A 27,866-nucleotide genomic window follows, 5' to 3' on the forward strand; every position below is an offset into this window, starting at 1 on the left:
AAATACGCGTTGCCGCATATCTATGCGTGCGTAATGCGGCAAAGCGTATTTTTGTACGCGTTGCGGCCCGCAATAGTGCTAATTACAGTCGGGAATGCTGAAAAAGCTACGCGTGGCCAGTCCTGACAGGCCTGTCGGCAAAAACGAAACTAGCTGGCAGCAGGGGACCAGAGGATTAGTGAGTGGCTGCGAGGGCACTGCTGCAGGGGGCTGGTAGAAGCCCCAGGTGAGTAAAACTCATTTTTTTTTCTGGCTTAAGTGTCTCTTTATTTATTTGTAGCATGTCAAAAGCCAGCTTACATACCTTGGCCAGGAATTGAACCCAGGTCTGAGTGTGTGGTAGGTAGCTCACTTCACCACTATACCACCACCAACACTACGTGCTGAAGCCAGCCTAGCATGTACCATTATGATATATCCAAGAGAAAAATGAGCTTGCTTAAGGATTTGTAGTATGTCAAAATCCAGCTTACATACCTTGGCCAGGAATTGAACCCAGGTCTAAGTGTGTGGTAGGTAGCTCACTTCACCACTATACCACCACCAACACTACGTGCTGAAGCCAGCCTAGCATGTACCATTATGATATATCCAAGAGAAAAATGAGCTTGCTTAAGGATTTGTAGCATGTCAAAAGCCAACTCACATTGGCCGGGAATTGAACCCAGGTCTAGTGCTCTGTAGGCTGCTATCCTAACCATTATACCGCCAACACAACACACTACAATGCTACATGCTGAAGCCAGCCTAGCATGTACCATTGTGATATACCCAAGAGAAAAATTAGCTCTCTCTCTCTCTCTCTAGGACTTGATGCCATTGAACTGAATTTTCAGCTTGAAACCATCAACGGATACCGGCAGAATTTCACAGGCAATTTCGGAATTCCGCCAGATTGAAAAAGCAATTCCGTTCCGACCAAATGGAACGGAATGACCAATTTCCGCCTAAAATTGCAGAAAATACAATTCCGCGGAAAGCGGTGACCATCCCTACCATCCCCTATGTTTCAGCATGTAGAGTTGGCGGTATAATGGTTAGGATAGCAGCCTACAGAGCAGTAGGCCTGGGTTCTATTCCCGGCCAATGTGAGTTGGCTTTTGACATGCTACAAATCCTTAAGCAAGCTCATTTTTCTCTTGGATATATCATAATGGTACATGCTAGGCTGGCTTCAGCATGTAGCATTGTAGTGTGTTGTGTTGGTGGTAAAATGGTTAGGATAGCAGCCTACAGAGCAGTAGGCCTGGGTTCTATTCCCGGCCAATGTGAGTTGGCTTTTGACATGCTACAAATCCTTAAGCAAGCTCATTTTTCTCTTGGATTGATCATAATGGTACATGCTAGGCTGGCTTCAGCATGTAGCATTGTAGTGTGTTGTGTTGGTGGTATAATGGTTAGGATAGCAGCCTACAGAGCGGTAGGCCTGGGTTCTATTCCTGGCCAATGTGGGTTGGCTTTTGACATGCTACAAATCCTTAAGCAAGCTTATTTTTCTCTTGGATATATCATAATGGTACATGCTAGGCTGGCTTCAGCATGATGCATTGTAGTGTGTTGTGTTGGTGGTATAATGGTTAGGATAGCAGCCTACAGAGCGGTAGGCCTGGGTTCTATTCCTGGCCAATGTGAGTTGGCTTTTGACATGCTACAAATCCTTAAGCAAGCTCATTTTTCTCTTGGATTGATCATAATGGTACATGCTAGGCTGGCTTCAGCATGTAGTGTTGGTGGTGGTATAGTGGTGAAGTGAGCTACCTACCACGCACTCAAACCTGGGTTAAATTCCCAGCCAAGGTATGTAAGCTGGCTTTTGAAATACTACAATTCCCTGGAAGACGAGACCCCCCTCCCTCCGGGAGGAGGAAAAGGACTAAGGGAACAGTCAATAGGGTCTATGGGCTACCATATAGAATAAACAAGGTTACTTTTGCAATTATTTTAATTTTTCCGGCGGAATCCAGAATTTCGCGGAACTTCGTAAAAATCCGGCGGAATTTTCATAGCGACGGAATTTAACGCTGACGGAATCCGCGATTTCCGGTGGAACGGAATTTGCTCTTTCCGATCATCCCTAGAAAGCAGAACAAACAAGGCATCCTGGAATACCAAGGCTGTGTTTTTTAACCTGTTGGGTACCTGTTTTCAGATACATGTCACATCAGAAAGCCTGCATGTGTAACATTTCTTGAAGTTCTTCTAAGCTGCAGCAATTAAATAGATTGTTTAGAAAGACTATTATGCTGGGCATACAATATACGTTTTTTCTTATCAATCGAGCCGCTGATGGCTTGATTGATAAGTTCTGGCATGTCCGATTGCCCGCCGGATCGATTCCGCGCTCGATACCCGCGGGCAGGACAGTGGAACCAAACGAGCGCAAGATAATGAAGCGCCCGTGGGGACGAGCGGGAATCGATCCAGGCGCGCGGGGAGGAGCGGGAACGCGGCGGGAGTTGATCCGGCGGCTAATCGAGCCGTAGAAAGGTATAGTGTATGCCCAGCATAAGGGCCTGTACACACTGAAAAACGCAAGCAAAATCGCAAGCGCATGCGTTTTTAAAGTGCATGTAGTTTTAAAAACGCATGCGCTTTTGCCTGCGTTTTTGATGCGTTTGCGTTTTTCTTGTAATTGCTGATTGGCTAAAGAATCCTTTGTTTTTTTTCTAGTTTACATTTCAACAGGAATCAGGAGATTGCAGAGTCTTCTGGGATACTGACTTCTGAAAAACGCAGGCAAAAACGCAAGCGCATGCGTTTTTAATGCGTTTTTCATGCGTTGCGCTTAAAAAAGCGCAGCAGGCACTGCGATTGCGTTTTTCTAAAAACGCATCGCACCAGTGTGTACAAGTCATCACGATTTTCATTCTTTTTCAAAAGACCTTGCGTTTTTAAAAACGCAACGCAAGCGCAGCAGTGTGTACAGAGACAGATTCAGAGAAGATTCAGGGCAAAGAGAGGCAGTTTTTAAAAAAATGCACATGTAAAGGGATGCTGGGGCTGCCTCTTCTATTGTAACTCTGTCTCTGCACAGAGAAAATGTAACAACTCAGCAGTACCGCCAGTTTAGTGCGGGAATTCCCCGGCCTATTATCACAAGTGTAAACATTTCTATGAATTACCACACAAAAGTCTAAAATACCCATGCGGTGTTTTCCCTCCAAGATTTTTTCCCCCCCGCAAATGTTCTATGAATAGAGCCCATTGTGGAGCTCTGCACATCTATTGCAGGTAGTCAATTCGGGTGCAGCCTCTGTTTGGAAGCGCTGTCAATGTCTCCTGCTGTAAAAAACTCCTGTAAGTATACTTATGGCTAGCTGCATCCATGTGCTTCAATTTGCATTCAAATTATAGATTAGGACTAGTACATGATTTGCATCTGATTTGCATTCAAGGCATGTAGTTAGCCCTGTGGGGCTCTGCATGCCTCTGTTGGTCACATTTCAGTTGCAGCCTATGAGCGCCGTCATTTGTCTGTTGTTTTATTCTGACATATTTTGGTGAGTTAGGGTTATGGAGGCCTAACATGCTTGGAAAAAATGTAGCGTTTTTGACTCATAATTCCAGACAGAAATGCACCGCCAGGGAGGTTAAATACCGACACATATGAATTATTCATGCCTTGTGGCTAGTTAGATGCAGTTTACACACTGATTATGTGTGTGAGTAGCCCCAGAACCTGTATAACTTAGATGTGTCTGTATTTAAAGGGATGAGGTGGCAACCCTGCACAGCCCTGTTTCCCACCTGATTTGGTCCGATACCCTGGAGGGCAAGACTTCATTCTGGTAGAGCAAGGGAAGGTGACATCTCAGACAGGAGGCTTTTCTGCATCCCTTTGGATGTGAAAATCAGTATACTGTTTATACAGAAGAGCTCCCCCTGGTGGCTGCAGCACATCTAAAGGGATGGCGGGGATGCATAGGACAGGAAACCCACCGACTCCTACACACAGGCTCACAGCTGGCTGCTGCCCTGCTCCACAGCTGGTAAAAGACACTGAGCAGGGCTTAGTCAATTCAGGTATTGTTGTTCAGTAAATTATTGAAGTACTACTACTGCATGGGGGAAATCTTAGTAAATATGGGAAAAAAAAGTGTAAAATACAGAATTCTGTATTTTACCGACCTAAAATATTTTCCCGAACTGTCCTTAGTGAACTGAGGCCATTGTGCAGCCTGTGTGAAGAATTCTAACGTAGAAATGTCACCACATTGCTGGCTCCGCCCCTGGGCTTCTCCAGATGTGTGTAATTTCTGTCCCCACCCCTGACCAGCATTGGCTCCGCCCCTGGGCTACTCCTCCAGAGCAGATGCATGTGTGTCAGTCATATTCCTGGGTTTATGTTCCTGACAATTATCACACTTCAGCTGAGTTTCTATAGAAACAGCAAGAGATATACACGGTACTAGTAAAAAAAAAATGGGCGCTAAGCCACTCGCTGTGATCGCTGTGATAGGCAGATGGGGGAAAAGAGCTTAATTTAAATAATAAAAAAAAACCTGAAATTTAATTGAAAAAAATACAATATTAATTTAAAACAAACAAACCTGGGGGCGATCAGACCCCACCAACAGACAGCTCTGTTGGTGGGGAGAAAAAGGGGGGGGGATCACTAGTGAGCTGTGTTGAGCGACCCTGCAGCGAGGCCTTAAAGCTGTAGTGGCCTATTTAACAATAAATGGAAAAATGGATTGGTCTTTGGGGAAGGGGGGGGGGGGGAGGGGGGGAGGTAAAGCCTGTGGTCCTGAAAAGGTTAAAGGATACCTGCAGCAAGTAAAATTATTTAAAATAAACACGACGTAGCTGCAAATGAATATTGCATACTTACCTCGCCGTCAGTTTCTCTCAGTAGCTCACCATTTTCTTCTTAAAGTGATCCCTTCCAGTTCTGACAATATTTTGTCAGAACTGAAATATACCAGTTTCTGTTAGTTATATATCAGCTGCTGTCAGTTACAACTGAATGTGCAAGGTAATGTCCATGTTTCCCTATGACTCAAGTGGGTGATATTACAGTGTAACAGCTGTTATGGGGTAATGGCCATTTTCAAAATGGAGGACGGAGAATTCCTTTGTTCACAGTGGACAAATGGGACACAGGAGAGGAGAAAGAGATTGGGGAGTAGACAACACAGGAGGTAAGTATGACCTGTGTATTGTTATTTCGACTTTTTATTTTCAGTTCAGATTCTCTTTAAGGTCCCTGAAGGTGTGAAAATGACTTCTGAAAAGTATGTAGAGTATCTGACTGACCACTTTATTCCATGGTACTTAAACCACTTCAGCTCTCAGTAGTTTTCACTTTATGCATCCGAGCAATGTTCACCTCCCATTCATTAGCCTCTAACTTTATCACTACTTATCACAATGAACTGATCTAGATCTTGTTTCTTCCGCCACCAATTAGGCTTTCTTTGGGTGGTACATTTTGCTAAGAGCCACTTTACTGTAAATGCATTTTAACAGTAAGATTAAGAAAAAAAACGGAAAAAATTAAAAATTATAGTTTTAAAATAATACATGCCTCCATAATTAAAACCCACGTATTGTATTTGCCCATTTGTCCCGGTTATTACACCGTTTAAATTATGTCCCTATCACAATGTATGGCGACAATATTTTATTTGGAAATAAAGGTGCATTTTTTCTGTTTTGCATCCATCACTATTTACAAGCTTATAATAAAAAAAATAGAAATATTTCATCTTTACATGGATATTTAAAAAGTTTAGACCCTTAGGTAAATATTTATGTTTTTTTTTTATTGTAATGTTTTTTTTTTAATTAACATTTTATTTGGGTATTTTTGGGAGGGTGGGATGTAAATAGTAATTTTTTTAATGTAAATATATATTCATTTTTTTTAATGTAGATGTAGTTTTACTTTTTGGCCACAAGATAGCAACCTTAGGTTTGTTTACATAACGTCATTCTAAGTGTAACATGTACGCTTAGGGGGACATAGAAGGCAGAAAAAGCAAGGCTTCCAAGAAAAGCCGTCGCTTTTTCTGCGGGGGAGAGGAATCAGTGATCGGGCACCAAGGCCCGATTCATTGATTCCTGGGCTAACGATCCACGGCCGGAAGCGCACATGGCCTCCTGGACGTAGCTTCTACGTCCAGGAGGTGAAAGTAGTTAAAGAAGAACCATATTTTCTGTGATAAAATCCTCTTCATGCGTGACAGTGTGCCATTTCATATGCAAGCATTACCTCTGCATCAGTGACTGCTATCGGCATTAAAGGAGAGAAACTCCTTGAATGGCCCCCATCTCCCCTGACCTCAATCCTACTGAGAATCTTTGGAGCAACCTGTAGCAAAAAAATATCTATGAGGGTGGGAGGCAGTTTACATCCAAACGGCAGCTTTGAGAGGCTATTCTGACATCCTGCAAAAAAATTCAAGCAGAATCTCAAAAAACTCACAAGTGCAATGGATGCAAGAATTGTGCAGCTGCTAACAAATAAGGGGTTTATGTATGTTACTACATAACGACCAGTTAAGATGTTTTTGCTTAAAATAGCTTTTGATTTCAGTAATTCTGACCTCCGAATGCTGCAAATTCAACAAATGACATTTTCAGCCCTTAACAGCCTATAAATGTTTTTGAAACTCTGTGTGTAATAATATGGAACAAGTGCATTTTATTTCATTTTTTACTTTTGAAAAACATACCATTATCATTGGAATTATAAGCTAATGGTTGATGACTCAGAAAGCACTTACATGTGGCGATCAATGTCCCATTTTATTATGTGCAATAAAAAAATAAAATAAATACCATTTTTGTCTCAGTCACAAGAGCTGAGCCAACTGTCTACTGAGGGCGGGACTCCAGCTGCTGTGGTCATGTGACCTGCGTAATGTCCGAAGTCCTGGAGATGTGGCAGAACGCAGGCAGCTGCATATCGTCCTGTATCTAACAGCTCTGTACACGTCCCCATCACGCCCTGCTCTCTGCATGTCTGCCCCCCCCCCCTGTGGTACTAGTCTGTACACGTCTCCATCACGCCCTGCTCTCTGCATGTCTGCCCCCCCTGTGGTACTAGTCTGTACACGTCTCCATAACGCCCTGCTCTCTGCATGTCTGCCCCCTCCGTGGTACTAGTCTGTACACGTCTCCATCACGCCCCTTCTCTCTGCATGTCTGCCCCCCCCCCCCCCCCCCGTGGTACTAGTCTGTACATGTCTCCATCACGCCCTGCTCTCTGCCCCCCCTTCCCCTCCGTGGTACTAGTCTATACACTTCTCCATCACGCCCTGCTCTCTGCATGTCTGCCCATTCCGTGGTACTAGTCTGTACACGTCTCCATCACGCCCTGCTCTCTGCATGTCTGCCCCCTCCGTGGTACTAGTCTGTACACGTCTCCATCACGCCCTGCTCTCTGCATGTCTGCCCCCTCCGTGGTACTAGTCTGTACACGTCTCCATCACGCCCTGCTCTCTGCATGTCTGCCCCCTCCGTGGTACTAGTCTTTACACGTCCCCATCATGCCCTGCTCTCTGCATGTCCCCCCTCCCCCCGTAGTATTAGTCTGTACACGTCTCCATCACGCCCTGCTCCCTGCATGTCCCCCTTCTCCCCGTGGTACTAGTCTGTACACGTCCTCATCATGCCGTGCTCTCTGCATGTCCCCCCTTCGTAGTACTAGTCTGTACACATCCCCATCATGCCGTGCTCTCTGCATGTGTCCGTGTCCTCCCCCCATCCGGCCGTGGTTCTGTACACGTTTATATCCACAACACGCCCTGCTCTCTGCATGTGTCCGTGTCCTCCCCGTGATCCTGTACATCTCTGGATTTGTACAGCTTTATATCCATATAGCAGTCTGTAAGTGTCCACAACATGCCCTTCTCTCTGCCGGTGTCCTTGTGGGCCCGCATCCTCCACCGCAGTAATAACTATTCCCGCGGCTGGAGACCTGCATGTCTATAGTAACTGTCCGCTGTACCCAGCTCTGTATTTGTCATGCTGTGCTCTTTATGGTTGTCTGTGTGGACCCGGTGTCCTCTGCCAGTGCGCCACTCTCTGGCCGGCTGAGGCTCTGCAGGTTCTTGCGGTAGCACTCTAAGCTACAGAGCGGGACAAGAGTCTTAGAACAGGCGTACTTCTTGAGGTTGCCGCAGCCGGGGACTCCACAGAGCTGTGGGGCGGGCAGTGCTGGTGGAGGTTCCGCAGGGGCGGGGCATGGAACGCCCACAGGGTAGGACACGGTGATCATGTGCAGGGTGTGCTTGTAGCGGATGGTGGGACAGGGTGGCTGCCGTCCTCTCCTCCCCTGGCTGGGTTTAGCGCCTCGGGATTTGGAGGTCTTAGTCAGTCTCTCGATGGTCTGTTTCTTGCTCTCTTCAGCCTTCTTTGCTGCCTGCAGACGCCTCTTCCGCGCCTTCTCTTCCCGCTTCACAATCATCTCCTGGGAGAGCTCTGGTGAGGGGCGGGCATAAGCGGGGGGCGTGTAGAGAGGGATGGTCGGAGTCTGTTGTTTCTGGAGGAGCGCCCTCTGGAGGGAGAAGAGAGAATGTCAGTCCACAATCCACACCGACAGACTGTCCTATGCAGAATAGAGATCATTCCATCTATAAGAAGGCTCCAAACTGAACAGCAACACATAACAGCTGTACATATGGCAGGCAAGCATGTTAGGCCCCACCCACAATAAGCTCCACCCACTTCCAAAACTACCCCCCTTCCACCTATTCAGCATAGAAAGTTTTAGTGGTTTAGGGCCGTGCAGAATTGCACCGGCTGGAATGGGCAGCGTTTCCCCGCCTGACTCAGATGCAGAGAACACTGCGTATTACACTTACTTATAGCGGATCCGAGATCTCTGGCTAGTAACACCTCCTGCCCAGACTGAGCTCCCATGAGCACTTGCTACATGGGTCTCAGAGTGCCAAGGCACTGGAGAAGCTGTGGGCGAGGCTTGTTTAGTTTATAGGGAATTAGGGTATAAAAAAAAGTATTTGGCTTGAGGAATGCCCTAAACTATATGAAAGGAACACAATTATGCAATGAGTAAAAGTTTATCCTGGATCCACTTTAAGTGGAAACAGGCCCTAATACAGCAGTGTAGTATACACTGTATATATGTGTATGATGACTTCAGCTTATTGTATTCTGATTATATTGTTCTCTTAGGCTGCTCCTCCCCCCATCCTGCACTTTCCTCACGCCACCCCCTTCCTTACACTTTACCTCCTTTGAGACCCATGTTATCTGCCTCTACCATCCCCTTCCGGCAGTCATCGCAGTCCTTTACCGCCCCCCATCCACCCCCACTACACAATTCCTGGACAACCTGGCCTCTTGGCTCCCACACATCCTCTCCTCTGACCTCCCCATTATCATACTTGGGGACTTCAACATCCCCATGGACAATCCTTACTCCCCCGCAGCCTCTCAACTGCTCTCCCTCACTAGTTCCCTTGGCCTCTCCCAACACACCAATGCCCCCACCACGCTGGCCAACACACCAATGCCCCCACCCACCACACTGGCCAACACACCAATGCCCCCACCCACCACGCTGGCCAACACACCAATGCCCCCACCCACCACACTGGCCACACTCTAGACCTCATTTTCTCAAAATCCGCCACCCTCCCCAACCTGGACCTCACACCCTTCCCCCTCTCAGACCATCACCTTCTCACTTTCTCCATCTCCCCATCATGCTCCTCCCACCCTCCACCACCCGCAGGTCATTGGCAGAGAGATCTGCGTAACCCCGACCCAGCTACACTAGCCAACCCCCTCCACTCCCTCCCCAACCTTACCTGCCTAAACCAAGCTGTGGCCCAATACAGCCAGGCCCTTTCAGGAGCCCTAGACATTGCTGCACCCCCCACATTCCGCCCCAGCCGCCCCATCAACCCCCAGCCCTGGCACAACGCACACACTCGCAACCTCCAAAAACAGACACGCGCCTATGATCGCAAATGGAGGAGATCCCGCCTCAACTCCGACTTCTTGGAGTACAAGGCCAACCTGCAGCTGTTCTATTCCGCATTAACTGATGCTAAACAAAATGACTTTGCTGCCCTGATCGGATCCCAAGCCTCCAACCCTCGGCGCCTCTTCGCCACCTTCAACTCCCTCCTTAACCCCACCGCTCCTCCCCCTACCTCTGCCCTCTCAGCCACTGATCTGTCCACCCACTTTACCCACAAAATAGCCATGTTCAGCGTAAGTACATGAATACATGCAGTTTTGGGATTAAGACTTAAGCAGTCACCTCAATGGACTCGTGGTCTAAAATCTGGACAAATGCTCCCTAAACTTCAATCTGCTTGAAGAGACTCTGTAACACAATGTTCAGCCTTATTTCTTCCATCCTATAAGTTCCTATACCTGTTCTAATGTGCTGTCTAACTGCAGCCTTTCCTAGTTGCACAGTGGCTGTATTATCTCTGTTGTATAATCTAATCTTCTTTCCTCTGACGGCTTTGTCGGGCTTAGGCACTCAGGCAGGAATGTGCAGCTCTGCTGTGATAGGGTAGAAGCTATACACACCCTCTCCACACCCCTGCAGGCTCTGTGTGAGTCACAGACTGAGCTCCTCTCAGCCTATCACAAGCTGTTGGCATCTATGTCTTTTGTTTGTAAACACTGCCTAAAACTGGCAATTACAAGCCAGGATTGCAGCAGGGAGTGGCAGAAACAGCACAGAGGGCCCAGGAGAACATCATGAAGAGAATGGTGTGCTTTTTATTGTAAGAATTTTACAGTACAGATTCTCCAAGTACAAAAGAAAACCTACAAAACATTATTCCTGTGGTAGAGAACCCCGGTCCACCCTAATAAATGTATAAATATATTTCATACAGGACACACCCTTCTCAGCCTATAAGGAGCTGTTACACCTGTCATGTGATGGGGGAGGGATTTGTACAGCGCTCTCCTCACCTGTCATGTGATGGGGGAGGGATTTGTACAGCGCTCTCCTCACCTGTCATGTGATGGGGGAGGGATTTGTACAGCACTCTCCTCACCTGTCATGTGATGGGGGAGGGATTTGTACAGCACTCTCCTCACCTGTCATGTGATGGGGGAGGGATTTGTACAGCATTCTCCTCATCTGTGATGTGATAGGGGAGGGATTTGTACAGCACTCTCCTCACCTGTCATGTGATGGGGGAGGGATTTGTACAGCGCTCTCCTCAATGGTCATGTGATGGGGGAGGGATTTGTACAGCACTCTCCTCACCTGTCATGTGATGGGGGAGGGATTTGTACAGCACTCTCCTCACCTGTCATGTGATGGGGGAGGGATTTGTACAGCACTCTCCTCACCTGTCATGTGATGGGGGAGGGATTTGTACAGCACTCTCCTCACCTGTCATGTGATGGGGGAGGGATTTGTACAGCATTCTCCTCACCTGTCATGTGATGGGGGAGGGATTTGTACAGCATTCTCCTCATCTGTGATGTGATAGGGGAGGGATTTGAACAGCACTCTCCTCACCTGTCATGTGATGGGGGAGGGATTTGTACAGCGCTCTCCTCAATGGTCATGTGATGGGGGAGGGATTTGTACAGCACTCTCCTCACCTGTCATGTGATGGGGGAGGGATTTGTACAGCACTCTCCTCACCTGTCATGTGATGGGGGAGGGATTTGTACAGCACTCTCCTCACCTGTCATGTGATGGGGGAGGGATTTGTACAGCACTCTCCTCACCTGTCATGTGATGGGGGAGGGATGTGTACAGCACAGACCCCGCTCTTGTGTGTTGGGGGAGGGATTTGTACAGCACAGACCAGATTTGTACAGCGCTCTCACCTGTCGGGCTGTTAGCAGACTCTCATCGATCTCCCTCTTCAGATCTCCGTTGACATCGAGGTCTCCTCTCTCCAGAGCATCCAGCCAGCGGCTCTCCTCATCCTGCTCGGCCTCTCGGACCCCCACAGGGGAGGGCAGGGGGTCTAGGTTACTGTCCTCGTCTGTTGGTGGAATCACATTCAATTAATAAACGGGAATATCCCAATCTCACCGGCAGACACTCAAACTGTCACATCCACAGCTACAAAGGCTTCATATAAATGGAACAAAACGCCCCCTCCAATATGGCCGAGACTGAGCGACACACTTCAAAACGGAGGAAACTCAGTGTCCTCCACCCTGAAAACATCTTGAACTCATCGGTGCCAGCTTGAGGATATGCTGGCATCCACCTGGTCTGAACTCTGAACTTTGATTGAAACCCAGAACTCTGATTTTTCCCACAAAAAGGACATCTTTCCAGGAACTAAGTATTTTTCTCCCTTCTTTTATTTTTTATACTGGCTATTACTGTTTTAATAATTGTTGATTTTAATAATTGTCTGTATATATTAATTATTTATATTGCTGTGAATAAACGACTTTATCCAAGTCATTCACTGTCCGCTACCCTGCTTATCAGCACACACAGAACTGATCCCGGGTCTCTGAAGAGACGCTACTGTTTGTTTGTTGTTGGCTAGACAGAATACCGTGTGTGTAACCGTTTTATTCGCAGGACTAGTCAGTCAGTAAATCGGGTCCACTGGCCCATACCAGTGGTGGTGGCAGATACCCTGGAATCGTGTGTACGTTGTAATTACCCATATCTCACAGGCTCCCTTCTGGTTTGTCTGCGGCTAATTCTTAGCGGTTCCTGCGCATTGACTGCGACCAGAGTTCGCACGATCTGTGCGCTGGCACCGTTTAGAAGGCCAATTGCGGTCAGCCACTAGGGCTCCTGTGACAGGCCCCTCCCCTATATCCGTCACCACATGAGGCCCCTCCCCTATATCCGTCACCACAGGAGGCCCCTCCCCTATATACATCACAGAAGGTCCCACCCTTATATCCATCACCACAGGAGGCCGCTCCCCTTATATCCGTCACCACAGGAGGCCCCTCCCCCTATATCCGTCACCACAGGAGGCCCCTCCCCTATATCTGTCACCACAGGAGGCCCCTCCCCCTATATCCATCACCACAGGAGGCAACTCTCCCTATATCCGTCACCACATGAGGCCCCTCCCCTATATCCGTCACCACAGGAGGCCCCTCCCCTATATACATCACCACAGAAGGTCCCTCCCTTATATCCATCACCACAGGAGGCCGCTCCCCCTATATCCGTCACCACAGAAGACCCCTCCCCCTATATTCATCGCCACAGGAGGCCCCTCCCCTATATCCATCACCACAGGGGGCAACTCTCCCTATATCCGTCACCACATGAGGCCCCTCCCTTATATCCATCACCACAGGAGGCCCTTCCCCTATATCCTTCACCACATGAGGCCCCTCCCTTATATCCATCACCACAGGAGGCCCCTCCCCCTATATCCATCACCACATGAGGCCCCTCTATATCTGTCACCACAGGAGGCCCCTCCCCTATATCCTTCACCACAGGAGGCCCCTCCCCTATATACATCACCACAGAAGGTCCCTCCCTTATATCCATCACCACAGGAGGCCGCTCCCCCTATATCCGTCACCACAGAAGACCCCTCCCCCTATATTCATCGCCACAGGAGGCCCCTCCCCTATATCCATCACCACAGGGGGCAACTCTCCCTATATCCGTCACCACATGAGGCCCCTCCCTTATATCCATCACCACAGGAGGCCCTTCCCCTATATCCTTCACCACATGAGGCCCCTCCCTTATATCCATCACCACAGGAGGCCGCTCCCCCTACATCCGTCACCACAGAAGGCCCCTCCCCCTATATTTATCGCCACAGGAGGCCCCTCCCCTATATCCATCGCCACAGGAGGCAACTCTCCCTATATCCGTCACCACATGAGGCCCCTCCCTTATATCCATCACCACAGGAGGCCGCTCCCCCTATATCCGTCACCACAGAAGGCCCCTCCCCCTATATTCATCGCCACAGGAGGCCCCCTCCCCTATATCCATCACCACAGGAGGCAACTCTCCCTATATCCGTTACCACATGAGGCCCCTCCCCTATTTCCGTCACCACATGAGGCCCCTCCCCTATATCCGTCACCACAGGAGGCCCCTCCCCTATATACATCACAGAAGGTCCCACCCTTATATCCATCACCACAGGAGGCCGCTCCCCTTATATCCGTCACCACAGGAGGCCCCCCCCTATATCCGTCACCACAGGAGGCCCCTCCCCCTATATCCATCACCACAGGAGGCAACTCTCCTTATATCCGTCACCACATGAGGCCCCTACCCTATATCCGTCACCACAGGAGGCTCCTCCCCTATATACATCACCACAGAAGGTCCCTCCCTTATATCCGTCACCACAGGAGGCCCCTACCCCTATATCTGTCACCACAGGAGGCAACTCTCCCTATATCCGTCACCACATGAGGCCCCTCTATATCCGTCACCACAGGAGGCCCCTCCCCTATATCCTTCACCACAGGAGGCCCCTCCCCTATATACATCACCACAGAAGGTCCCTCCCTTATATCCATCACCACAGGAGGCCGCTCCCCCTATATCCGTCACCACAGAAGGCCCCTCCCCCTATATTCATCGCCACAGGAGGCCCCTCCCCTATATCCATCACCACAGGAGGCAACTCTCCCTATATCCGTCACCACATGAGGCCCCTCCCTTATATCCATCACCACAGGAGGCCCCTCCCCTATATCCTTCACCACAGGAGGCCCCTCCCCTATATACATCACCACAGAAGGTCCCTCCCTTATATCCATCACCACAGGAGGCCGCTCCCCCTACATCCGTCACCACAGAAGGATCCTCCCCCTATATTCATCGCCACAGGAGGCCCCTCCCCTATATCCATCACCACAGGAGGCAACTCTCCCTATATCCGTCACCACATGAGGTTCCTCCCTTATATCCATCACCACAGGAGGCCGCTCCCCCTATATCCGTCACCACAGAAGGCCCCTCCCCCTATATTCATCACCACAGGAGGCAACTCTCCCTATATCCGTCACCACATGAGGCCCCTCCCCTATATCCGTCACCACATGAGGCCCCTCCCCTATATCCGTCACCACATGAGGCCCCTCCCCTATATCCGTCACCACAGGAGGCCCCTCCCCTATATCCGTCACCACAGGAGGCCCCTCCCCTATATACATCGCCACAGAATGTCCCTCCCTTATATCCATCACCACAGGAGGCCCCTTCCCCTATATCCGTCACCACAGGAGGCCCCTCCCCCTATATCTGTCACCACAGGAGGTCCCTCCCTTATATCCATCACCACAGGAGGCCGCTCCCCCTATATCCGTCACCACAGAAGACCCCTCCCCCTATATTCATCGCCACAGGAGGCCCCTCCCCTATATCCATCACCACAGGAGGCCCCTCCCCTATATTCATCACCACAGGAGGCAACTCTCCCTATATCCGTCACCACATGAGGCCCCTCCCCTATATCCGTCACCACATGAGGCCCCTCCCCTATATCCGTCACCACAGGAGGCCCCTCCCCTATATCCGTCACCACAGGAGGCCCCTCCCCTATATACATCGCCACAGAATGTCCCTCCCTTATATCCATCACCACAGGAGGCCCCTCCCCCTATATCTGTCACCACAGGAGGCCCCTCCCCCTATATCTGTCACCACAGGAGGGTGCTCCCCCGATATCTGTCACCACTCAAGGCTCTTCCCCTGCGGGGTCCCTCTACAAGTATTGCCTGCGTAATTGGCTTTGGGGGGTGCAGGAACAGCTGGGTAGAGAAATGAGGGGCTTCCTCTCCTGAGGCATTTCCCTTCAGTGGCATCAGCATCTTACCCAGCCAGGCTCGGTACTGCTCGATCGGGACTCCTTCCAGTGGCTCCTCATCTTCATCGTCCACCATCAGGGGAGACTGCGGAACCTGCGGCACCACAGTGAAGGTGGGGACACTGCGGGACCAGAGCAAACACAGGTCAGGAGAACCAGCAGTGTAGTGTGACAAGGAGTGACCACTGAGAGAAAGGCCACATACAGAAACATGAGGGGACAGAGGGCGGTCACAGACAGGTAACAGGCCGCCCACAGATGGGGGAGACAGAGGGCGGTCACAGACGGGGGTGAGAGAAAGGGCGGCCACAGACTGGGGGGGGGGGGGGGGGACAGAGCGGCCACAGACTGGGGTGAGAGAAAGGGCGGCCACAGACTGGGGGGGGGGGAACAGAGAGCGGCCACAGACGGGGGTGAGAGAAAGGGCGGCCACATACAGAAACATGAGGTGACAGAGGGCGGTCAAAGACTGGGGGGGGGGGGGGGTGACAAAGGGAGTCCACTGGGGGGGGGCAGATGGTGGAGAGACAGAGGGCGGCCACAGACAGGGGTGACAGAGGGCGGCCACAGGCGGGGTGACAGAGGGCGGCCACAGGCGGGGTGACAGAGGGCGGCCACAGGCGGGGTGACAGAGGGCGGCCACAGGCGGGGTGACAGAGGGCGGCCACAGACTGGGGGGGGGGATACCGAAGGAGGCCACAGAGGGCAGCCACGGATGGGAGCAACAGAGGGCGGCCTCGGACGGGGGGGTGACAGAGGGCGGCCTCGGACAGGGGGGTGACAGAGGGCGGCCTCGGACGGGGGGGGGGGGGGGGGGTGACAGAGGGCTGCCTCGGACGGGGGGGGGGGGTGACAGAGGGCGGCCTCGGACGGGGGGGTGACAGAGGGCGGCCTCGGACGCGGGGGGGGGGGGGGGGTTACAGAGGGCGGCCTCGGACAGGGGGGTGACCGAGGGCGGCCACAGATGGTGGGTGACAGATGGAGGCCACGGACGGGGCAACAGAGGGCGGCCACAGATGGTGGGTGACAGAGGGAGGCCAGGGACGGGGCAACAGAGGGCGGCCACAGATGGTGGGTGACAGAGGGAGGCCAGGGACGGGGCAACAGAGGGCAGCCACAGATGGTGGGTGACAGAGGGAGGCCACGGACGAAGCGACAGAGGGTGGCCACAGATGGTGGGTGACAGAGGGCGGCCTCAGACAGGGGCGACAGAGGACTGCCACAGATGGTGGGTGACAGAGCAAGGCCACGGACGGGGCGACAGAGGGCGGCCACAGATGGTGGGTGACAGAGGGCGGCAGGGAGGACAGGGGCGACAGAGGACTGCCACAGATGGTGGGTGACAGAGCGAGGCCACGGACGGGGCGACAGAGGGCGGCCACAGATGGTGGGTGACAGAGGAAAGCCACGGACGGGGCGACAGAGGGCGGCCACAGATGGTGGGTGACAGAGGGAGGCAGGGAGGACAGGGGCGACAGAGGAACGGCCACAGATGGTGGGTGACAGAGGAAAGCCACGGACAGGGGCGACAGAGGAACGGCCATGAGAAACGCAGGCGAATCGGGAAGATTCGCGCAGTCATTTCAGCGATTAGAATGACATTTTTTATTTTCCTGAAGTATGTTTGTTGCCCAGTGAAGTTAATGTTGGTGTAATTAGCTGGTTCAAAAGAAACTTACAGCTGAGTGTGTTTCAGCACCATTTGGCCTAAGCTACTTCAGAATGCAGGGAGCCCAGAAGACAGTTCACACGTACCTGTCACAACTCTGGCCAGGTAATTACCTCATCACAGTTACCTGTGAATGACAGCATACACAGAAATAGTCAGGAAAAGCCACAGCAGGGGGCCTATTCAGAAACTGCAGTCCCCCAGACGGAAGGGCAGCAACACAGCATGACTTTGTCATATGGACAGCCCAAAGTGAAAATATAGCCAGTCATTTTTTGGTAAGCTTGTAGCAGCATGCCACTGACTATCTCTACTAAAATAACACATTTAGGTGCAGTTGAAATTGCGCACGTTTTAAGAGAGCGTGGGAGTTCTTAGCCCATTCCTAAGCAGAGTTATTAATTTTGGTGCAACCACTTGGGCTAGACTCAGGATTTTTGGTCTCTGTATGATTCCCAGAATCCACTGTGTATTAATCTGTTATCAGCGCACATGTGGCATTTATCGGTTCTGAATTACAGCGTTTTATACGTTTAAACCTAAATCTCTCTCCAAGGACTTTAACTGTGATTGGTTTGTACACCAGAGGGGCGGGCTTGGTCCCACCCCAAAACTAGCTTCCATAAAACCAGGAAGCAAACAAGGAGGGGCAGTCCTCCCCTGTGTAGCATCACCTGATAAGGCCAGGCAGAGGACCATGTGGCTGGCGGCCATTGCCTGAACTGAAACAAAGGACATTTTCCATGTGCTCAGATTTCCCAGAAAGGACATATTTCACCTGAGCTTAAGTATCCATGTATTTCTACCCCTATTTTTATTTTCATACTGCGCTACTAATGTCTCTATAATTGTTGATTTTAATTAATTTCTGTATATATTAATTATTTTTTATTGCATTTATAATAAAGACTTCTAAAAAGTCATTTTATTTGTTCAGCTACCCTGCTATTCAGCCGCACCACCGGTACCCTAGCTTCTGAAGAGTTGCTACTATTGTTGATAGCTAGATAAAGGAGTGTGTTTAACCGTTTTATTTGCAGGTCTAGAGTCAGCCAGTCAGTGGGATTCTCTGTCCCATGGTAACAGAGATGGTGGCAGCCTAGTATTTTGTGTTTTATAGATCGCACGCCTCCCTCTGGTCTGTTCGCTGCCAAAATTCCAGCGGTTTCTGTGCACTGATTGCGACCACAGATTGCATGGTTTGTGTGCTAAAACCGATTGGAAGGCATTGTGCGGTCCGACCACTAGGGGGCCACAGACGGGGGGGCGACAGAGGCCGGCCACAGACCGGGGGGGGGGGGGGGGGGGCGACAGAGGCCGGCCACAGACGGGGGCTGAGAGTCATGGGGGGGGAGGGGCGTCACTCACTTTTTGGTTCCCAGCACCTGCCCTCCCAGTTTGATCTTGAGTTTCAGCTGTGGTTTGTGCGGTGATTGGAGGGAGGGCTCTGGGAGGCGGTGGTGGGCGGGGTCAGTGTGGCGGTGCTGCGAGTAGATGGTGGCGCTGCTGTTGTTGCCGTCCTGGTGATGCTTCTTCTTGTGTTTTTTATGCTTCTTATGCTTCTTCTTATGAGCGCTGTGCGAGGACAGGTCCTCCCCATCACCTGCGGAGAGAGATGGGTGAGCCGTGGTCTGAGGAGCTGACAATCTACAGGAAGACACTGCTCGGCAGGCTTCCTGCGCCAACACATACTGAGAACGACCAATAGGGACAGAGATAGGTGATGAGAGAGTGAGAGACACAGATAAAAACATGAATGCACTGAATTCACCAGTTTCCTGGCAGTCCTGCTGATCCTCTGGCCGTAAAGCCTGGTACACAATGTACAATTTTCCCTCAGACCGACAGGTGATCTGATAGGAAGTTGCATCATGTGCTGACGTTGAAATTGTTCCTGATGATGCAATCAATTTTATGCTGACTACACACGATGCGATTTCCCACTTGAACGATTGGTCGATCGATTATTTCTGACATGTTCGATCGGGTCTCGATCGATACAGCCTTCAATTTACTCATGTTAAGTATGCAAAATCGACAGCTGTATCAATCGAAACCCGATCAAACATGTCAGAAATAATCGATCCCGCCGATCGAGCGGGAAATGCATGCTTGTTTCTGGCATTATTCAGACACTACTGCAGCCAAATAGATCAGCAGGACTGCCAGGCAACTGGTATTGTTTAAAGGGAAACCTAAACTGATGCGAGGGGTCGCAAAGGCAATGGAAGGCTAGGGAGCCTTGCACTTATTGCGGGCCGTCATGGTGCTCTGGAAAGGTTCCGATCCCCCCTCGTCCGACGCAGAGAGAACAGCGTGCTGCAGCCCCGGGAGGTAATGTAAGTCAAAGGGGGACGCTTAACTTTGTGCAGAAATTCCCGGGAAATCCCAGTGATGTGATCTGTCCAGGGCGCAGGGCAGCGGCACTATGCAAATGACCGTCGGTGTGCTGTGCATTGCGACAGGTGGGATATTGCAACCCAACGCATACCTCAACTGTTTCTGGTGCAATTCAGACACTACTGAAGCCAAATAGATCAGCAGGGCTGCCAGGCAACTGGTATTGTTCAAATGGAACCTAAACTGAGAAGGATGTGGATCTTTCCTTTTAAAATAATACCCGTTGCCTGACTCTCCTGCTGATCCTGTGTCTCTAATACTTGCTGGGCTCCTGTGTCTGGCTGGCTGGGGCTGGATGCTGGGCTCCTGTGTCTGGCTGGCTGGGGCTGGATGCTGGGCTCCTGTGTCTGGCTGGCTGGGGCTGGATGCTGGGCTCCTGTGTCTGGCTGGCTGGGGCTGGATGCTGGGCTCCTGTGTCTGGCTGGCTGGGGCTGGATGCTGGGCTCCTGTGTCTGGCTGGCTGGGGCTGGATGCTGGGCTCCTGTGTCTGGCTGGCTGGGGCTGGATGCTGGGCTCCTGAGGCTGGCTGGCTGGGGCTGGATGCTGGGCTCCTGTGGCTGGCTGGCTGGGGCTGGATGCTGGGCTCCTGTGGCTGGCTGGCTGGGGCTGGATGCTGGGCTCCTGTGGCTGGCTGGCTGGGGCTGGATGCTGGGCTCCTGTGGCTGGCTGGCTGGGGCTGGATGCTGGGCTCCTGTGGCTGGCTGGCTGGGGCTGGATGCTGGGCTCCTGTGGCTGGCTGGGGCTGGATGCTGGGCTCCTGTGTCTGGCTGGCTGGGGCTGGATGCTGGGCTCCTGTGTCTGGCTGGCTGGGGCTGGATGCTGGGCTCCTGTGTCTGGCTGGCTGGGGCTGGATGCTGGGCTCCTGTGTCTGGCTGGCTGCGGCTGGATGCTGGGCTCCTGTGTCTGGCTGGCTGGGGCTGGATGCTGGGCTCCTGTGTCTGGCTGGCTGGGGCTGGATGCTGGGCTCCTGTGTCTGGCTGGCTGGGGCTGGATGCTGGGCTCCTGTGTCTGGCTGGCTGGGGCTGGATGCTGGGCTCCTGTGTCTGGCTGGCTGGGGCTGGATGCTGGGCTCCTGTGTCTGGCTGGCTGGGGCTGGATGCTGGGCTCCTGTGTCTGGCTGGCTGGGGCTGGATGCTGGGCTCCTGTGTCTGGCTGGCTGGGGCTGGATGCTGGGCTCCTGTGTCTGGCTGGCTGCGGCTGGATGCTGGGCTCCTGTGTCTGGCTGGCTGCGGCTGGATGCTGGGCTCCTGTGTCTGGCTGGCTGCGGCTGGATGCTGGGCTCCTGTGTCTGGCTGGCTGCGGCTGGATGCTGGGCTCCTGTGTCTGGCTGGCTGCGGCTGGATGCTGGGCTCCTGTGTCTGGCTGGCTGCGGCTGGATGCTGGGCTCCTGTGTCTGGCTGGCTGCGGCTGGATGCTGGGCTCCTGTGTCTGGCTGGCTGCGGCTGGATGCTGGGCTCCTGTGTCTGGCTGGCTGCGGCTGGATGCTGGGCTCCTGTGTCTGGCTGGCTGGGGCTGGATGCTGGGCTCCTGTGTCTGGCTGGCTGGGGCTGGATGCTGGGCTCCTGTGTCTGGCTGGCTGGGGCTGGATGCTGGGCTCCTGTGGCTGGCTGGCTGGGGCTGGATGCTGGGCTCCTGTGTCTGGCTGGCTGGGGCAGGATGCTGGGCTCCTGTGTCTGGCTGGCTGGGGCTGGATGCTGGGCTCCTGTGTCTGGCTGGCTGGGGCTGGATGCTGGGCTCCTGTGTCTGGCTGGCTGGGGCTGGATGCTGGGCTCCTGTGTCTGGCTGGCTGGGGCTGGATGCTGGGCTCCTGTGTCTGGCTGGCTGGGGCTGGATGCTGGGCTCCTGTGTCTGGCTGGCTGGGGCTGGATGCTGGGCTCCTGTGTCTGGCTGGCTGGGGCTGGATGCTGGGCTCCTGTGTCTGGCTGGCTGGGGCTGGATGCTGGGCTCCTGTGTCTGGCTGGCTGGGGCTGGATGCTGGGCTCCTGTGTCTGGCTGGCTGGGGCTGGATGCTGGGCTCCTGTGTCTGGCTGGCTGCGGCTGGATGCTGGGCTCCTGTGTCTGGCTGGCTGCGGCTGGATGCTGGGCTCCTGTGTCTGGCTGGCTGCGGCTGGATGCTGGGCTCCTGTGTCTGGCTGGCTGCGGCTGGATGCTGGGCTCCTGTGTCTGGCTGGCTGCGGCTGGATGCTGGGCTCCTGTGTCTGGCTGGCTGCGGCTGGATGCTGGGCTCCTGTGTCTGGCTGGCTGGATGCTGGGCTCCTGTGGCTGGCTGGCTGGGGCTGGATGCTGGGCTCCTGTGGCTGGCTGGCTGGATGCTGGGCTCCTGTGGCTGGCTGGCTGGGGCTGGATGCTGGGCTCCTGTGGCTGGCTGGGGCTGGATGCTGGGCTCCTGTGGCTGGCTGGCTGGGGCTGGATGCTGGGCTCCTGTGGCTGGCTGGCTGGCTGGGGCTGGGCTCCTGTGGCTGGCTGGCTGGGGCTGGGCTCCTGTGGCTGGCTGGCTGGGGCTGGGCTCCTGTGGCTGGCTGGCTGGGCTCCTGTGGCTGGCTGGCTGGGGCTGGGCTCCTGTGGCTGGCTGGCTGGGGCTGGGCTCCTGTGGCTGGCTGGCTGGGGCTGGGCTCCTGTGGCTGGCTGGCTGGGGCTGGATGCTGGGCTCCTGTGTCTGGCTGGCTGGGGCTGGATGCTGGGCTCCTGTGTCTGGCTGGCTGGGGCTGGATGCTGGGCTCCTGTGTCTGGGGCTGGATGCTGGGCTCCTGTGTCTGGCTGGCTGGGGCTGGATGCTGGGCTCCTGTGTCTGGCTGGCTGGGGCTGGATGCTGGGCTCCTGTGTCTGGCTGGCTGGGGCTGGATGCTGGGCTCCTGTGGCTGGCTGGCTGGGGCTGGATGCTGGGCTCCTGTGGCTGGCTGGCTGGGGCTGGATGCTGGGCTCCTGTGGCTGGCTGGCTGGCTGGGGCTGGATGCTGGGCTCCTGTGTCTGGCTGGCTGGGGCTGGATGCTGGGCTCCTGTGTCTGGCTGGCTGCGGCTGGATGCTGGGCTCCTGTGTCTGGCTGGCTGCGGCTGGATGCTGGGCTCCTGTGTCTGGCTGGCTGGGGCTGGATGCTGGGCTCCTGTGTCTGGCTGGCTGGGGCTGGATGCTGGGCTCCTGTGGCTGGCTGGCTGGGGCTGGATGCTGGGCTCCTGTGGCTGGCTGGCTGGGGCTGGATGCTGGGCTCCTGTGGCTGGCTGGCTGAGGCTGGATGCTGGGCTCCTGTGGCTGGCTGGCTGGGGCTGGATGCTGGGTTCCTGTGGCTGGCTGGCTGGGGCTGGGCTCCTGTGGCTGGCTGGCTGGGGCTGGGCTCCTGTGGCTGGCTGGCTGGGGCTGGGCTCCTGTGTCTGGGTGGGGCTGGATGCTGGGCTCCTGTGTCTGGCTGGCTGGGGCTGGATGCTGGGCTCCTGTGTCTGGCTGGCTGGGGCTGGATGCTGGGCTCCTGTGTCTGGCTGGCTGGGGCTGGATGCTGGGCTCCTGTGTCTGGCTGGCTGGGGCTGGATGCTGGGCTCCTGTGTCTGGCTGGCTGGGGCTGGATGCTGGGCTCCTGTGTCTGGCTGGCTGGGGCTGGATGCTGGGCTCCTGTGTCTGGCTGGCTGGGGCTGGATGCTGGGCTCCTGTGGCTGGCTGGCTGGGGCTGGATGCTGGGCTCCTGTGGCTGGCTGGCTGGGGCTGGATGCTGGGCTCCTGTGGCTGGCTGGCTGGGGCTGGATGCTGGGCTCCTGTGGCTGGCTGGCTGGGGCTGGATGCTGGGCTCCTGTGGCTGGCTGGCTGGGGCTGGATGCTGGGCTCCTGTGGCTGGCTGGGGCTGGATGCTGGGCTCCTGTGGCTGGCTGGCTGGGGCTGGATGCTGGGCTCCTGTGGCTGGCTGGCTGGGGCTGGATGCTGGGCTCCTGTGGCTGGCTGGCTGGGGCTGGATGCTGGGCTCCTGTGGCTGGCTGGCTGGGGCTGGATGCTGGGCTCCTGTGTCTGGCTGGCTGCGGCTGGATGCTGGGCTCCTGTGTCTGGCTGGCTGCGGCTGGATGCTGGGCTCCTGTGTCTGGCTGGCTGCGGCTGGATGCTGGGCTCCTGTGTCTGGCTGGCTGCGGCTGGATGCTGGGCTCCTGTGTCTGGCTGGCTGGGGCTGGATGCTGGGCTCCTGTGTCTGGCTGGCTGGGGCTGGATGCTGGGCTCCTGTGTCTGGCTGGCTGGGGCTGGATGCTGGGCTCCTGTGTCTGGCTGGCTGGGGCTGGATGCTGGGCTCCTGTGTCTGGCTGGCTGGGGCTGGATGCTGGGCTCCTGTGTCTGGCTGGCTGGGGCTGGATGCTGGGCTCCTGTGTCTGGCTGGCTGGGGCTGGATGCTGGGCTCCTGTGTCTGGCTGGCTGGGGCTGGATGCTGGGCTCCTGTGTCTGGCTGGGGCTGGATGCTGGGCTCCTGTGGCTGGCTGGCTGGGGCTGGATGCTGGGCTCCTGTGTCTGGCTGGCTGGGGCTGGATGCTGGGCTCCTGTGTCTGGCTGGCTGGGGCTGGATGCTGGGCTCCTGTGTCTGGCTGGCTGCGGCTGGATGCTGGGCTCCTGTGTCTGGCTGGCTGCGGCTGGATGCTGGGCTCCTGTGTCTGGCTGGCTGGGGCTGGATGCTGGGCTCCTGTGTCTGGCTGGCTGGGGCTGGATGCTGGGCTCCTGTGGCTGGCTGGCTGGGGCTGGATGCTGGGCTCCTGTGGCTGGCTGGCTGGGGCTGGATGCTGGGCTCCTGTGGCTGGCTGGCTGGGGCTGGATGCTGGGCTCCTGTGGCTGGCTGGCTGGGGCTGGATGCTGGGTTCCTGTGTCTGGCTGGCTGCGGCTGGATGCTGGGCTCCTGTGTCTGGCTGGCTGCGGCTGGATGCTGGGCTCCTGTGTCTGGCTGGCTGCGGCTGGATGCTGGGCTCCTGTGTCTGGCTGGCTGCGGCTGGATGCTGGGCTCCTGTGTCTGGCTGGCTGCGGCTGGATGCTGGGCTCCTGTGTCTGGCTGGCTGCGGCTGGATGCTGGGCTCCTGTGTCTGGCTGGCTGCGGCTGGATGCTGGGCTCCTGTGTCTGGCTGGCTGCGGCTGGATGCTGGGCTCCTGTGTCTGGCTGGCTGCGGCTGGATGCTGGGCTCCTGTGTCTGGCTGGCTGGGGCTGGATGCTGGGCTCCTGTGTCTGGCTGGCTGGGGCTGGATGCTGGGCTCCTGTGTCTGGCTGGCTGGGGCTGGATGCTGGGCTCCTGTGGCTGGCTGGCTGGGGCTGGATGCTGGGCTCCTGTGTCTGGCTGGCTGGGGCAGGATGCTGGGCTCCTGTGTCTGGCTGGCTGGGGCTGGATGCTGGGCTCCTGTGTCTGGCTGGCTGGGGCTGGATGCTGGGCTCCTGTGTCTGGCTGGCTGGGGCTGGATGCTGGGCTCCTGTGTCTGGCTGGCTGGGGCTGGATGCTGGGCTCCTGTGTCTGGCTGGCTGGGGCTGGATGCTGGGCTCCTGTGTCTGGCTGGCTGGGGCTGGATGCTGGGCTCCTGTGTCTGGCTGGCTGGGGCTGGATGCTGGGCTCCTGTGTCTGGCTGGCTGGGGCTGGATGCTGGGCTCCTGTGTCTGGCTGGCTGGGGCTGGATGCTGGGCTCCTGTGTCTGGCTGGCTGGGGCTGGATGCTGGGCTCCTGTGTCTGGCTGGCTGGGGCTGGATGCTGGGCTCCTGTGTCTGGCTGGCTGCGGCTGGATGCTGGGCTCCTGTGTCTGGCTGGCTGCGGCTGGATGCTGGGCTCCTGTGTCTGGCTGGCTGCGGCTGGATGCTGGGCTCCTGTGTCTGGCTGGCTGCGGCTGGATGCTGGGCTCCTGTGTCTGGCTGGCTGCGGCTGGATGCTGGGCTCCTGTGTCTGGCTGGCTGCGGCTGGATGCTGGGCTCCTGTGTCTGGCTGGCTGGATGCTGGGCTCCTGTGGCTGGCTGGCTGGGGCTGGATGCTGGGCTCCTGTGGCTGGCTGGCTGGATGCTGGGCTCCTGTGGCTGGCTGGCTGGGGCTGGATGCTGGGCTCCTGTGGCTGGCTGGGGCTGGATGCTGGGCTCCTGTGGCTGGCTGGCTGGGGCTGGATGCTGGGCTCCTGTGGCTGGCTGGCTGGCTGGGGCTGGGCTCCTGTGGCTGGCTGGCTGGGGCTGGGCTCCTGTGGCTGGCTGGCTGGGGCTGGGCTCCTGTGGCTGGCTGGCTGGGCTCCTGTGGCTGGCTGGCTGGGGCTGGGCTCCTGTGGCTGGCTGGCTGGGGCTGGGCTCCTGTGGCTGGCTGGCTGGGGCTGGGCTCCTGTGGCTGGCTGGCTGGGGCTGGATGCTGGGCTCCTGTGTCTGGCTGGCTGGGGCTGGATGCTGGGCTCCTGTGTCTGGCTGGCTGGGGCTGGATGCTGGGCTCCTGTGTCTGGGGCTGGATGCTGGGCTCCTGTGTCTGGCTGGCTGGGGCTGGATGCTGGGCTCCTGTGTCTGGCTGGCTGGGGCTGGATGCTGGGCTCCTGTGTCTGGCTGGCTGGGGCTGGATGCTGGGCTCCTGTGGCTGGCTGGCTGGGGCTGGATGCTGGGCTCCTGTGGCTGGCTGGCTGGGGCTGGATGCTGGGCTCCTGTGGCTGGCTGGCTGGCTGGGGCTGGATGCTGGGCTCCTGTGTCTGGCTGGCTGGGGCTGGATGCTGGGCTCCTGTGTCTGGCTGGCTGCGGCTGGATGCTGGGCTCCTGTGTCTGGCTGGCTGCGGCTGGATGCTGGGCTCCTGTGTCTGGCTGGCTGGGGCTGGATGCTGGGCTCCTGTGTCTGGCTGGCTGGGGCTGGATGCTGGGCTCCTGTGGCTGGCTGGCTGGGGCTGGATGCTGGGCTCCTGTGGCTGGCTGGCTGGGGCTGGATGCTGGGCTCCTGTGGCTGGCTGGCTGAGGCTGGATGCTGGGCTCCTGTGGCTGGCTGGCTGGGGCTGGATGCTGGGTTCCTGTGGCTGGCTGGCTGGGGCTGGGCTCCTGTGGCTAGCTGGCTGGGGCTGGGCTCCTGTGGCTGGCTGGCTGGGGCTGGGCTCCTGTGTCTGGGTGGGGCTGGATGCTGGGCTCCTGTGTCTGGCTGGCTGGGGCTGGATGCTGGGCTCCTGTGTCTGGCTGGCTGGGGCTGGATGCTGGGCTCCTGTGTCTGGCTGGCTGGGGCTGGATGCTGGGCTCCTGTGTCTGGCTGGCTGGGGCTGGATGCTGGGCTCCTGTGTCTGGCTGGCTGGGGCTGGATGCTGGGCTCCTGTGTCTGGCTGGCTGGGGCTGGATGCTGGGCTCCTGTGTCTGGCTGGCTGGGGCTGGATGCTGGGCTCCTGTGGCTGGCTGGCTGGGGCTGGATGCTGGGCTCCTGTGGCTGGCTGGCTGGGGCTGGATGCTGGGCTCCTGTGGCTGGCTGGCTGGGGCTGGATGCTGGGCTCCTGTGGCTGGCTGGCTGGGGCTGGATGCTGGGCTCCTGTGGCTCGCTGGCTGGGGCTGGATGCTGGGCTCCTGTGGCTGGCTGGGGCTGGATGCTGGGCTCCTGTGGCTGGCTGGCTGGGGCTGGATGCTGGGCTCCTGTGGCTGGCTGGCTGGGGCTGGATGCTGGGCTCCTGTGGCTGGCTGGCTGGGGCTGGATGCTGGGCTCCTGTGGCTGGCTGGCTGGGGCTGGATGCTGGGCTCCTGTGGCTGGCTGGCTGGGGCTGGATGCTGGGCTCCTGTGTCTGGCTGGCTGCGGCTGGATGCTGGGCTCCTGTGTCTGGCTGGCTGCGGCTGGATGCTGGGCTCCTGTGTCTGGCTGGCTGCGGCTGGATGCTGGGCTCCTGTGTCTGGCTGGCTGCGGCTGGATGCTGGGCTCCTGTGTCTGGCTGGCTGGGGCTGGATGCTGGGCTCCTGTGTCTGGCTGGCTGGGGCTGGATGCTGGGCTCCTGTGTCTGGCTGGCTGGGGCTGGATGCTGGGCTCCTGTGTCTGGCTGGCTGGGGCTGGATGCTGGGCTCCTGTGTCTGGCTGGCTGGGGCTGGATGCTGGGCTCCTGTGTCTGGCTGGCTGGGGCTGGATGCTGGGCTCCTGTGTCTGGCTGGCTGGGG

At 55.9% G+C, this 27,866-nt stretch overlaps 1 protein-coding gene across 1 annotated transcript in view; it reads right to left on the minus strand.

Moving 5' to 3' along the window:
• Positions 1 to 7,196: 7,196 nt before the first annotated feature.
• Positions 7,197 to 27,866, minus strand: part of INO80B (INO80 complex subunit B) — a 32,901-nt gene continuing 12,231 nt past the window's right edge. Inside the window, exons 2-5 of the mRNA XM_068265940.1 lie at positions 18,772 to 19,006; positions 15,744 to 15,856; positions 11,785 to 11,945; positions 7,197 to 8,503 (exon numbers count right to left, since the gene is read on the minus strand). Coding sequence (XP_068122041.1) covers positions 7,970 to 8,503; positions 11,785 to 11,945; positions 15,744 to 15,856; positions 18,772 to 19,006 — 1,043 coding nt within the window. The 3' untranslated portion in view covers positions 7,197 to 7,969. The remainder of the gene's footprint in view (positions 8,504 to 11,784; positions 11,946 to 15,743; positions 15,857 to 18,771; positions 19,007 to 27,866) is intronic.

This window comes from Hyperolius riggenbachi, chromosome 1, assembly GCF_040937935.1.
Source record: "Hyperolius riggenbachi isolate aHypRig1 chromosome 1, aHypRig1.pri, whole genome shotgun sequence".
Lineage (NCBI taxonomy): Eukaryota > Metazoa > Chordata > Amphibia > Anura > Hyperoliidae > Hyperolius > Hyperolius riggenbachi.